Here is a 12,902-nt window from a genome sequence, read left to right as displayed (position 1 = left end):
ACTTGAGTGGAGAAGAGGAAGTATTTGAGAGAGGGAAGAAGGTCGACAGGGATTAGAGAAAATGAAATGAGAATGGTGTACTTAAGAAGGTGAAGTCTATGTCCCCGTTATCTATTGCTGTGTGAGAAACCACCCTGAATTTGAAGGCACCATGAGCAACCGTTTTAGCACACTCATGGATTCTCTAGGTTAGCAACTGGACAGGGCACAATGGAGATGTGTTGTCTGTACTCCACAAAGTCTGGGCTTCTCTTGAAAAACTTGAATGGCTGGGAGTGACTCAAATGAGTGGGGACTGGAATCATCTAAAGTTTCTCTCACTCATATGACTGGCTCCTGGGCTAGCATGATTTGAAGGCTGGGTTTCACTAGAATTTGGCACTAGAACATCTGTGTATGGTTGCTCCATTTGGTGTGGGATTCACTCAGTATGGTGGCTGGGTTCCAACAGGGAACCAAAGGACCAGAGGCTCAAAGGAACTAGGTGGAGCTCCTTGGCTTCTATGACCTAGGCTCAAGGGTCACATAGTATCACTTCTGCTATAGTATATTAGTTGAAGGGGCCACAAACCCACTCAGATTCCAAGTGAGAGGACATAGACCCTGACTCTTAATGAGAGGAATGGGTGTCAATGAATTTGTAGCTATATTTAAAAACACCAGCCAGATAATGACAATGATGGGTAGAGCAAAGAACAGAAGAGTATGGTTATCAGTTCATTTCATCATTGCGGGGACAGAGGAAAATGTCACCGGACATTTCCAAACAATAGTTAGATTGGGCTGATGTCAGCACATTTTTGAGTAGTTTATAAAATTTATTTGTTTATAAGTGATGGGTGAGATATGTTTCCTATGGAATTAGTATTTTACCATTTTTTAAAATTTTTTTCTTCTTAGATATCAGGTATGTAAAAGCTTACATTTCAGTTTTGGAAATTCTTTATTTGCTAAGAATCATACAGCCTAGCAATAAGGGTAAAAATATCTCTGGTCAAATTTGCCACCTCATTCTAGTGTGCTGAGTTGTGACACTGACCTTTGACGGTCTCTTCATTGATTCTTTTATAAGAAGGCTGCAGTTTGGATAGACTCACTTTGCCTGACAGCCCGCTTGGACTTTGGTACTTGGTCAGTTTGTGCAGAATTTCTCTCATCTCATACTCTACACTTGAAAACCAAACTTTGGGTTCCATGAAATTTGATCAGGGAAAAGGGAAGGAAATAACGTAGAGGGAAGAGAGGAGTTATCACAAGGACAGATGTTGCATTAGACTGTGGGTTTATTTTTGGTGGCTAGAAACCACACATTCCTGTTTTTCAGAGGGGGTGTGTGTGTGTTGCATTACAATGTCATGAGGCTCCAGGCTGCTTAACAGAGTCACCGGATCCACTGGAAGGGCTTTGCTAGGTACAGTGGTAGTAAGGATGCTTGAGGGAGGGAGCCCGCCTATCTTTTCCTCCTTCTATTTGCCCACTACCTTGGTTCTTTTCTCCCCTCCCTCCCTTCTCTCCTTTCTTTCCCCTTTTTCTATTCTTTTTCTTACTGGTTCCAAAGGGTTCCATGACTGGGATATGCAAAACCAAGTATTTTAAATACTTTTTATTGTGGAAAAAAATTCAATGATAAGTGCAAATAGGAGAGTGTAAGGAAGCCCTTGTATTTGCCACCGAGCTTTAGCAGTTACGGCATGAACAATTTTATTTTGTTTATATTCCCACATACCCCTCATCAGATATGGAGCAAAGCACAGACAGTAAAATTATATGTAGATTTTCCAGTGTGTATCTCTAAGAGATAGGAACTCTTAATAATATAATCACGATGTGATTATTCCCCACCTCCACTCTTAACTGTCAAATAACCTTTAATTATGTTAATATTATCAAACAGATTTTTACCAGCTGCTAAGAATTGGATCTGATTTGTCTCCAAGGGTCTGTGTGTTGGGAGCATGATCTTCAATGTGGTGATGTTGAGAGATGAGACCGGTAATAGGTGGGGCCTAGTAGGAGGACCTTAGGTCATTGGGGATGTGCTGTCACACAGGTTAAGGTGGTTCTTGTGAGGGAGTTGTTGTGCAGGCCTGAGCCTGACCACTCTTTCATGGTGAGATGTGATTGGTTGCTCTCACATTTGCTCCTGCTATTACCATCCACCGGGATGTGACACAGCTGAGAACCGGAACCAGACCCATGGGTACCTTGCCCTGGAAGTTTCAAAACTGTGAGCTAAGTAAACCTCTCTTCTTTCTAAAGTTATCTACCTTAGGCATTTCATTATAGCAACAAAAAGCTGACTAATACATGAGCAAATACTGATAGCATCAATATGCAGTTAGCATTCAAGTTGTCAAGTTGAGTATCGTGGCAGAATATTGCCACTTAAAGTGAATCCACTTAAATTTCACAGTAAATAGTAAGAGGAAAAAAGAAAGAAAGAACTCTCTATGATTCAAGTTTATCCTGAAAAGTAAGTAGAAATATGTTTATCTCATAATCAACCCTGTTTAGATTATAGTTGCTAATTCTTAGAATAAAGAGTGAGTCATAAACATACATTAGAAGAAAAATAGTTTCTTCAACGAATAGCGCTGGGAAAACTGGAAATCCATATGTAGCAGGATGAAATTGAATCCCTGTCTCTTACCCAGCACAAAACTCAATTCAAGGTGGATCAAAGACCTAGGCATTAGACCAGAGACCCTGTGCCTACTAGAAGAAAATGTAGACCCAACTTCCTCAACAAGACTCTTAAAGTGCAAGAAGTAAAATTAAGAATCATTAAATGGGATGGTGTCAAACTAAAAAGCTTCTTCACAGGCAAAGGAAAACAACCAAGAGTGTGAGGAGAGAGGCTATAGAATGGGATAAAATCTTTGCCACCTACACCTCAGATAGAGCATTAATTATATATAATTTAAAATTATATATAATTTATATATATATATAAATATATAAGGAACTCAAAAAACTTAACAAAAACCCCACAAAAAACCCATCAATAAATGGACAAAGAAACTTAACAGGCACTTCACAGATGAAGAAATGTGATCAGTCAGTAAATATATGAAAAAAATGTTCAACATCACTAGCAATTAGAGAAATGCAAATTAAAATGACACTGAGATTTCATCTCATTCCAGTCAGAATGGCAATTATCAAGAATACAAGCAATAACAAATGTTGGCAAGCATGTGGGGAAAGAGGTACACTCATTCGTTGCAGGTGGGACTGCAAATTGTGCAGCCACTATGGAAAGCAATATGGAGATTCCTCAGAAAACTTGAGAATGGAACTACCATTTGACCCAGTTATCCCACTCCTTGGTTGTACTCAAGGGACTTAAAATCAGCATACTACAGTGATGTGGCCACATCAATGTTTATAGCAGCTCAATTCACAATAGCTAGCCAATCTAGATTTCTTTCAGCAGATGAATGGATACAGTAAATGTGGTAAATATTCACAATGGAATATTACTCAGCCATAAAAAGAATGAAATTGTGGCATTTGCCACTAAGTGGATGGAACTGGAGGCTATCATGCTAAGTGAAATATGTCACTCCCCACAAACCAAAGGCCAAATGTTCTCACTGATATGAGGATGCTGGCTCAAATAGGTGGGGGTGGGAGAGGGAGTGGGGAGGTTCACTGGATTGAACAGGCAGAGTTGGGGGTAGTCAGGGGGATGGGAATGGGAAAGACAGTAGGATGAATTGGTCATAACTTTCATTTGTTCATATATGAATACATGACCCGTATTACAGCCACATTAATGTTTATAGCAGCATAGTGGCACCAGCCTAGGTGCCCTTCGACAGATGAATGGATAAATAAAATGCAGTACATATACACAATGAAATATTACTCAGCCATAAAGAAGAATGAAATTATGGCATTTGCCTGTAAATGGATGGAACTGGAGACTATCATGCTAAGTGAAATAAACCAATCCCCTAAAACCAAAGGCTGAATGTTCTGTCTGATATGTGGATGCTAACCCATAATAATGGTGTGGGGGGTGAGAACAGAAATTTATTAGATTAGACAAAGGGAAATGAAGGGAAGGGGAAACAGAGGAAAGACAGTGGAATGAATCTGACACAATTTTCCTATAACAATCACAAACTACCTTTTTAAAATGGAATTTCAGGAGAGAGTCAAGGCGAATGTTTGCACTGAATATCCATCTTTAGCTAGAAGTCTACAAGAGGAGATTTGTCCTTCATTTACATCCCTGTGAACTTTAATAGTTTGCTTTGGCCAGGACTGCGCATTGACAATGATTTCAACAGCGGTGCACTTTAATTGTGTGGTTTAGAATAGAGAACCCTTTCCTTGGAACCAGGAGTCTTTGTTTCTAGTCTTGGTTTGTGTTACCTTTCTACTGAAGTGATATGATTCTGTTTAAGACTATTTATCTCTCATATAAATTAGATAAGGTGAACCCCACTCCACCCCAGGGCATGCAACGTGAAATCTTTTTTCCTGTCCCTGATGTTGAGACCTTTTGCTTCTAGAATTGAAGATAAGCCACACCCTAGTTATCCTCTGGGCCTTCCAAAAGCCTGCCTTTCATTTGGTAACTGTGGTGTTGCTCACTGGGTTGGAAACCCCATGTTTGTATGAGGCCTGTTTTCCAGAGCATAGCTTACCTTTCCTGGCAGCCTTTCTTGTAAGTAGTCATTTCTGTCTTGCACTGAATGTGTGTTGCACAAAGATGATAAGGTAATTTCTAAAGAAGTAGCATTTGCATGCCAACAGTTTCACAGGAAAACAAAATAGAGTAGTAGAATCTTAATATGGAATAAGAAGACCAACCACCTTAGAGCCGAAGAGAAGAAGAGCTTTGCTGAGTACTCAGGACAGCTCATTGGTTAAGGGGTTCATGACTTAACTGCTTATTGAGAGACTACTGGAAATACAAAAGAAATGCAAGATCCCAGTTTCTTCATTTAAGATAGTGATGCTCAATCCTACTTGCATATATCATCCTGAGGTCTAGAGCTCACCCAAGACCCAGTGAAGGTAAAAAAGGAGGGTGAGGAGTGAAGCCAGGACATCAATATTTAAAAATAAAACCCAAAACACTCTTTAGATGATTCTGGTGTACCCTTAGATACCTTTGGGAGCCTAATAGCTAGTTGAAAAATTAAAATACGTACTGTTAGTCGGCTTTTCGTTGATGTGACCAAAATACCCGACAAGAACAACTTAGAGGAAAGGTTTGCTTTGGCTCACATTTTCAGATGTCTCAATCCTTGCAAGGCTGATTCCACTGCTCTGCGCCTAAGATGGGTAGAACATCATGGTGTAAGAACACAGCTGCCAGGAAGGAGAAAGGGGTGGGGGTAGGGACATCTGTAGACCAAGGCCACATCCCCAGTCACCTACTTCCTGCAGCCGTGCCTCATCTGCCTACAGTTACCACCCAGTAGTCCACTCAGCTGTCAGTGGTTAATTCAGCAAAATCCACTGATGAGGTCAGAGCCCCAATCATTGCCCCAAGTCCGCACCTCTGAACCTTGCTGTATTAGAACCATGATTCCAACACGTGAGCTTTTGGGGACACTCCACATTCAAACCACAACATGTACATTAATTACTACAGACATGAAAGAATATGATGCACTCTATGATGAGTGAGAGGTGACTGGTACAGGAATTGGAAGGTATTGAATCAATCAGAGTCATCGGGAAGGGCTTCGTCGAGGAGTCAAGTTTTGAGTTGGTAGAATTTTCATAGATGGATAGAGAGGAGTCAGGAGAATTTTCTAGGTTAGGAAATGAATGCTGCAAGACCAGTCCTTAGATATCAGCTGACTATTTTGACTGAAGTGTGGCTTGTTTGGGGAAGAGTGGAAGTAAAGATTAGATGTCAGGTTGCAGCCATATTGTGGACAATCTCCAGGGTCTGACTAAGGAGTTTTTGTTTATCCTACAGGTGTTGGAGAGACAGTGAGGATTTCTGAAATGGCATGATGAATCTTTGAAGACGGCTTCAACAGGAATACGGGGTATGTCGTTTGACCGGTGGGGCAGCTGCTGTCATGGTTGAGATGTGAGGATGACATGCTCTGAGTGAGGAAAACAACAGTAGAGTGTAACAGCGATTCACATTTGTGTAGGATTTTCAAATAAATTTTTCCCCCACATCTCATTTAAAACTCACATTAACCTTGTGGTATTTCCCTCCATACTTTATAAATGAAGCACCTGATTTTCAGAGGTTAAGCTATTGTAAAGTAACCTTAAAAAAACCCCAAAGAGCCTGATCAGATGAATGGACATTTGATGGCAGAGAGTTATAAGGGCTCCTTGGAGTTATCAGATTGGGTGGGAGGATGATGGGAGTCCCTCAGTAGTCACTGGCTCTGCTATCAAGTAGCCACGTAGTGTTCTTCATGTGACTCCTTTTTTTCTCAATACAATTACTTCTTGAAAGGGTGCGTTGGAGACAAGGGAAGAAAAGACTGTCATTAATTCAGTTTATCTCAAATAAAGATTTTTGGGCCTTTTCTGAGTATCTTTAGGCCTTCAGATTTAAATTTTGTTGATTATTATAGGACCTGGCGTAGGTATGGACAGTATGAGAGATGGACTCCCTTATAAAGGACTGAGGACCTTCTTATCCAGGTGGACTCAGTTTAGCTGTGATTGAGTGGGTTTCCTTTCTTTTATGATTGAGGCAGGAGCCAAAGGGAAGGGAATGGTGGAGTATGGTAGTGTAGACACTTAGTCCCTGTGGCCCTGGTGACTAGGGTGCTGGGTGGAGCTTCCACCCTTCTCAGAGTGTGAATTGAATCTACCACTGTGCGCGATTCATTTTGTTCAAGAGCCTGTGATGTTTATGTGGTCCTCTGTTTTATGTACCAACATCTTGAGACAATTCAGCGCCAGCCTAAACAAATATTTACACAATGAAATGAATTTGCCATCTGAGATTTTTGTTCCTTGCAATCAAATCGAAGAAGAGTGTGCTAGAGAGCCAAGGGATACTAGGGAAAACAAAAGAGGGACTCATCCTTATGGGGAGCCTGGGTTAGTTTTTCTTATGAAATGACAGGGCAGGGTGGAGAGTGGGGTAGGAGATGAGGCTGAGCCTGTTTGCCCTGGTTATTCTCAATCCAGGCTCAGAGGATAACATGTTCATGGGTCCAGCGAGGGTGAGGGGAAAGCCTGTATTGGTAATCTGAAATGGCCACATCCTTGTGTAATTAAAATGTCACATCTTCACTGTTTATTTTCTCACGTTAGAATCCTGGGATCTTCAATGGCAGCAGAAGGAGTGATCAGAAGACCGAGATGAATTTTAACAGTATTCTAGAAGAGATTCTCATTAAAAGGTCCCAGCAGAAAAAGAAGACATCACCCTTAAACTACAAAGAGAGACTTTTTGTACTTACGAAGTCCATGTTAACCTATTATGAGGGCCGAGCGGAGGTAGGAGACCGTCACAGCAATATGTTGCCGCTTTCTGTGTCGATATGACTTGTTATACTGCTCTGCTCTCTAGTCTTATGGCATGAGCGGTGGGATGATGAAGTTAAGGTGATGAGTTGTTTTCGTTTGAATGTGAAAGGTGAAATTTAGCATGTGAATAGAAATTACATGTCTGTTATATTAAATATAGGCCTGTGACATATTGATGCTCATTTTATATCAAACTACTGAACAAATGTGCCAGAGAAAGTAAATTCCTTCATCAGTTTTAGATCCTTATGGATTAATAATCTATATTGTGCACTATTTCCCACAAACCATCAAAGTCTTTCTTAGCAAACATGTACTCTGTGTCCTTTGCTTCATAATAATGTTGCTTCGTCATTAAATAGAAGCTACTTAAAACTGGTTAGTGATTTGGTGGTCCCAACATGTTCCTGAAGTTGACCTAAAGCAAAAATGTTCAGCTCTTTTCATGACAAGCAGCTACTGCCAAGTTCCTGTGACAGGAGCAGGGAGGGGCAGCTAAGAAACCTGGCCAGGGAGCACGTGCTCCAGGAAGGCTGTGCTCACCAACCCCCTAGCTTTTCCGTTTGTTTCTGCTTCTCTTTTCCACCTCTGGATGGGGTGCGTGAATGAGTAGTCATCAGCCCACTTTTTGGCTCTTGACATGTTGAGAATGGCATTTTCTAGTACTGCCAAGGTCCTCTCTGCTAGAAATATTTTTGGGTTCTATGGAGTGGCTGGGGACTGGGTTTCTTCTTGGTTGGCCACATGCTGCTGTGCGCTTGGTTACAGTGGGCACTTGGTGATCCTGATGTTTGGTTTTGGTTCTGCTTATTTCCTAGAGTACCATCCTCAGAAGTTGATTGACTTGTTCTGTTTTCGTTTTACTCCCACTGATTTCTCTATGGCTGGGTTCCCCCAGTTCAGACAGAATTACGTCGTTGCTCATAAATGGTCTTCGACTCTATTGAATTCTGCTGTGGCTTGTCATTGTGAGATTATTCAGTTTCACATAGATCCTAGTCTCTTAACCCTAAATCCCCAAAATGCTAAAATCCAAAACCTCAAAAACTCTTATTTGCAAAAGCATGCCTTAATTGAAGCCAGTTTTTGTCTTTATCCTATTCATCGTGCTAGTCATACAGAAATGCAAATAGTGTTTGCGTGGGACTGTCTCAGTCCCTGTGTTATGTAATGTGTGGTACATGTGCTATGTTTTACTTATTAAATCTGAAAATTTCAGAAATCCAAAAATGTTTCAGATAAGGATTATTACCACTTTAAAATATAAAGCAGATTTTTAAGGGAAACGTTTACACGTTTTTGCTGTGTGGTAAAGATTTGTTATAATTTGAATCTTATATAGTAAATTTAAGGAGAAAATAGAAGCGTAGCAGTGAACGTGGTAAATGTGGTTCTTTTCTAGCTACAAAGCCTCAGAAACCTATATTATCTGCTTAGAAATATGCCTGATAGTATTAAAACACATTGTAATTGTTAATTTACTTTGAAGATGATTGCTTTATAGTTGTCCCTTTGTATTTGTGGGGGATTGGTTCCAGGCACCTGCCTCTGATACCCAAATCTCCAGATGCTCAAACACCTTCTATAAAAAAAAGAGTATGTGCCTATAACCTATACACATCCTGATATACGTTAAATCATCTCCAGACTTACTCATAATACCTAATACAATGTATGCTTTGTTAATAGTTGTTATACTGTATTGTTTAGGGAATAATGACATGAAAAAATAAAGTCAGTACATGGACAGTGGAGATGCAGCCTTTTTCCCCTGGATATTTTTTGTGTGTGCTCAGTCACATCTGTAGATGTGGATCCTGCAGATGTGGAGGGCTGACTGAATGAAGTTGAAAGTGCACTCCTTGCTTTGTCTGGAGCACGGTGAAGAGAATTCTTTGATTCCTCTTACTTCAGATCCCAGCCTTAGCTGCAGTGAGAACCAGAAAGGACAGAACAAGGTGGTGTCCAGCATGTGAAATCCCACATCAAACGCTTTGGGTCAGATTCCTTTTCCTTCCTGACCGCTGCTGAGTGGTCCGGAGATCCTAGTGCCATTGGCTTAATTCCTGCCTTACCTTTCACTCTTGTGGAACTACTGGGCACTTCCATCCTCCTGTTTCTTTCCTCCTAGCCTGACATTCATTGGTGACCTATTGCTTGAAGTGGTTGCGGAGTTGTTTGTTTCTCACAGTTAAAAATATATAGCTGTCAATATTTTTAAAAATTAAGAATTTTAAGATAAGAGTCTAATTCTTGAAATAACATTAATTCTGACTATTCTGGGCTAATTCTCACATGACGGCTTTCAGTCTGTCTTTTGGATGAGCTCATAGCACCTCACTACTGTGTTTCTTTTCCACTTGGGTGAATGTGCTCAATTCTCTGATTTCCGGTGACAATCTTCTGGTTTTCATCTCCCTAGCATTAGAAGTGACGATTCAAAAAGTGCTGTGAGGTGGGAACTGCATGAGAATCAGGAGGAGTTGTAAAAATAATATTTTGTTAAAAATGTAAGACTCTAGAAATGAGTTTGAAAAAAACTTGGAAGCTATTTGGGGTTAAAATAAATAGCCTAGAGATGTTTAAGTGGTTCATAGTTGTCCTATTTTTTTTTAAACCAGGAGGCAGGCTGTTGATCCAGTAGCTATGATTCCTAGGTCTTCATAGCAATCAAGTGGTTACTAGTACTGTGTTAAAATTCTTAGTCAATCATAATGGCAAACAGACATCCACCCCATCCTTATTCTCTGGACCCCATCTCTTTCAACACGGCGACAAGAAGCTTTTATTGAAATGCTTCTAATAGGCATACTGCCTGTTGTGCTTTTGGAAGTATACTGAGAAGTTCTGTTCTGGATGACAAGATATTTCCTGAAAATCTTTGTTCCAGTGACTACATTGGGTCATTCTTCAGTTTGTCCTCCTTTCTTTTCTGGTGATTATTTCATGAGTCCTGTGTTTCCATACATTGAAATGAACTGAAAAAGATCTTCCTGACAGCTGTTGTTTGATCTTACTCATAAAAACAGAGATCAAAGGGTCAAGGAGTTTTCACAAGTGATGTCGCTTTGTAATTGTGGAACTAAATGACCCATGGGATAGGCCACTTGATGTTCCATTGGAGGTTCCATGTAATACTGAGATGGAAACCAGGGAGGAGCAGGACTGGAGTTTTATCAGGAAAAAGACCAACTGGGTAAAGACGAGAAAAAAAAAGTAGAGAGATTTCTACATGTTGACTTGCTGAATAAAATAAATTTCAAGTAGTATGTAAACTGACCACCGTTATTTGCTAGGAAATTAGGAATTTTTTTTTTTTGTACCAGGGATTGAACCCAGGAGTGCTTAACCACTGAGCCACATCCCCACCCTTTTTATTTATTATTTTGGGATAGGGTGTAGCCAAGTTGCTTAGGACTTTCCTAAGTTGCTGAGGCTGGCTTTGAGCTTGTGGTCCTCCTGTCTCAGCTTCCTGAGCTGCCACAATTACAGGCCTGTGCCACTGTACCCAGCAGGAATTGGACTTTGATGGTCTTAATTTGGTTGGTTTGTTGTCTGTAATACTGCCCCAGTATAGACGCTGGCAAGTAGTTTAGAATATTAAAGGAATAGGTTGACTAGTAGTATCGGGCATTCTACCTCCCAATGTTGATTTGTTATGAGGACTTCTAGGTTCTAACATTTAGTCCTACTCAGCTACGACATTATAGTGAAGGATGCAAAGCAAAATCAGCAAAGTGAACAGGAACATGGGGCCTGATGCAAGCATCCAATTGTCTTTTCCTGATGAAATAACAAAGGATGTGCATTTCTATCCAGCGTTGAATTCTGACAATTATAAGATCTCTGCCAAGGAAGTTTATTTGAGGCTCAGTGCCCAAGGTGTTTGTTGGGGACTGGTCACATAGACACCCTCTGCATAGAATATACCAAAACTATAGACTTCGAAAGGAAAGTAGATGTCCAACATAAATCCTATTCTTGTACTCTTGAGGCACAGTGAGAACACCCTTATCAGTATTAGAAATGGTGGGACCCTGCCAAAGTCCAAGTTGCCAGATACCAACTAAGGGCTGTCTTTGTAAACAGGTCTTTCTTCAGCTGTTATATAACTGTTTCCTGCACATTAGTTATAAAATTGATACGACTTATTGAACACTAACTACAAGCCAGCTGCAGTGCTAAGTATTTGACATATTATTTCCTTTATTTCTCTAAGCAATGCTATATTAAGTATTTTTAGACTTTATTTCAAAATAAGGGACTGAGGCACAGAAAACTTGCATAACATACACCAAACAAGAAATTACATACACATGTAAGAAATTGCAGGGCTATTCTTTAAAGCCTATCTTTGAAACCACCTTGATATTCCAGGGAAAATTGGGGGTGGGTGGTTATTACAGCTCTCTAGAATATAGATAACATTTTATTTTAAAACTTTTGAGAATAGTTTTATTTATTACTTTCATTATGACTTTTTTTTTTTTTTTTGGTACCAGGGATTGAACTCAGGGGCACTCAACCACTGAGCCACACCCCCAGACCTATTTTGTATTTTATTTAGAGACAGAGTCTCACTGAGTTGTTTAGTGCCTTGCTTTTGCTGAGGCTGGCTTTGACTCCTGTCTCAGTCTCCCAAGCTGCTGGCATTACAGGCGTGTGCTATAGTGCCCAGCTTTGTTATGACTTTTTAAAACTTTCTTTTTTGTAATAGGAAATGTTAATACCAAACAGGTCTTTTGTCCTCTTTCTACTTCTAATTGGATGTTCTAAGATAATCTTCTTCACTCTGTATAGTTTAAATATTCCTTTCATGTATATGTATATATACAAATGTATATATAGTTATTCAACTCCAAAACACATCTGATCTGCTACCAAATCTATATATGTAACATATATGTGTATATGTGTGTGTGTGTGTGTGTGTGTGTGTGTGTGTGTATATATATATATATATATATATATATATATATATGCTTATCTATATATATATATAAAAGGAGATATATTATGGGAATTGGCTCACATGATTGTGGAGGGTGAGAAATTCTAAGAGATGTTTGCTGTTTGCAAACTGGTGACCCTGAAAAGCCAGTGATATATTAATAAATTCAAGTCCAAAGGCCACAGCCAGGGAACCAATGATGGAAATCCCAGGGCAAGAGCAGAAACTGATGGGAGGAGGTGTCCCAACTCCATAAATGAGGGAGGAGAAAGGCATAAATTCCTCTTTCTTCTACCATTTGTTCTGTTTAGGATCAGATGATGACCACACATTGAGGAGAGCTGTCTACTTACTGAGTCCATCAATTCAGATGCTACTCTCATGTGCAAACACCCTCATAGACATACTGAAAAACAGTGATTAATCTGGGAACCTTGTAGCCCATTCAAGTTAACACATAAAATTAAGCATCACT

At 39.9% G+C, this 12,902-nt stretch overlaps 1 protein-coding gene across 4 annotated transcripts in view; it reads left to right on the top strand.

Moving 5' to 3' along the window:
- TEC (tec protein tyrosine kinase) overlaps positions 1-12,902 on the top strand; it is a 105,386-nt gene that overhangs the window by 26,997 nt on the left and 65,487 nt on the right. For 2 of the 4 annotated variants that reach the window (XM_081303751.1, XM_081303752.1), the window contains 2 exons: positions 5,948-6,064; positions 7,261-7,446. In XM_081303751.1, the coding sequence (XP_081159877.1) occupies positions 7,309-7,446 (138 nt within the window). In that variant the 5' untranslated portion in view covers positions 5,948-6,064; positions 7,261-7,308. Of the gene's footprint in view, positions 1-5,947; positions 6,065-7,260; positions 7,447-12,902 lie in introns of those variants that run through there. The other 2 variants (XM_081303753.1, XM_081303754.1) reach the window with 2 other exon arrangements.

The sequence above is a fragment of the Spermophilus citellus genome (assembly GCF_964194105.1).
Source record: "Spermophilus citellus genome assembly, chromosome: 8".
NCBI classification, from domain to species: Eukaryota; Metazoa; Chordata; class Mammalia; order Rodentia; family Sciuridae; genus Spermophilus; species Spermophilus citellus.
Note: the sequence above shows the minus strand (reverse complement) of the source record. Positions and strands in the feature narration are given on the sequence as shown.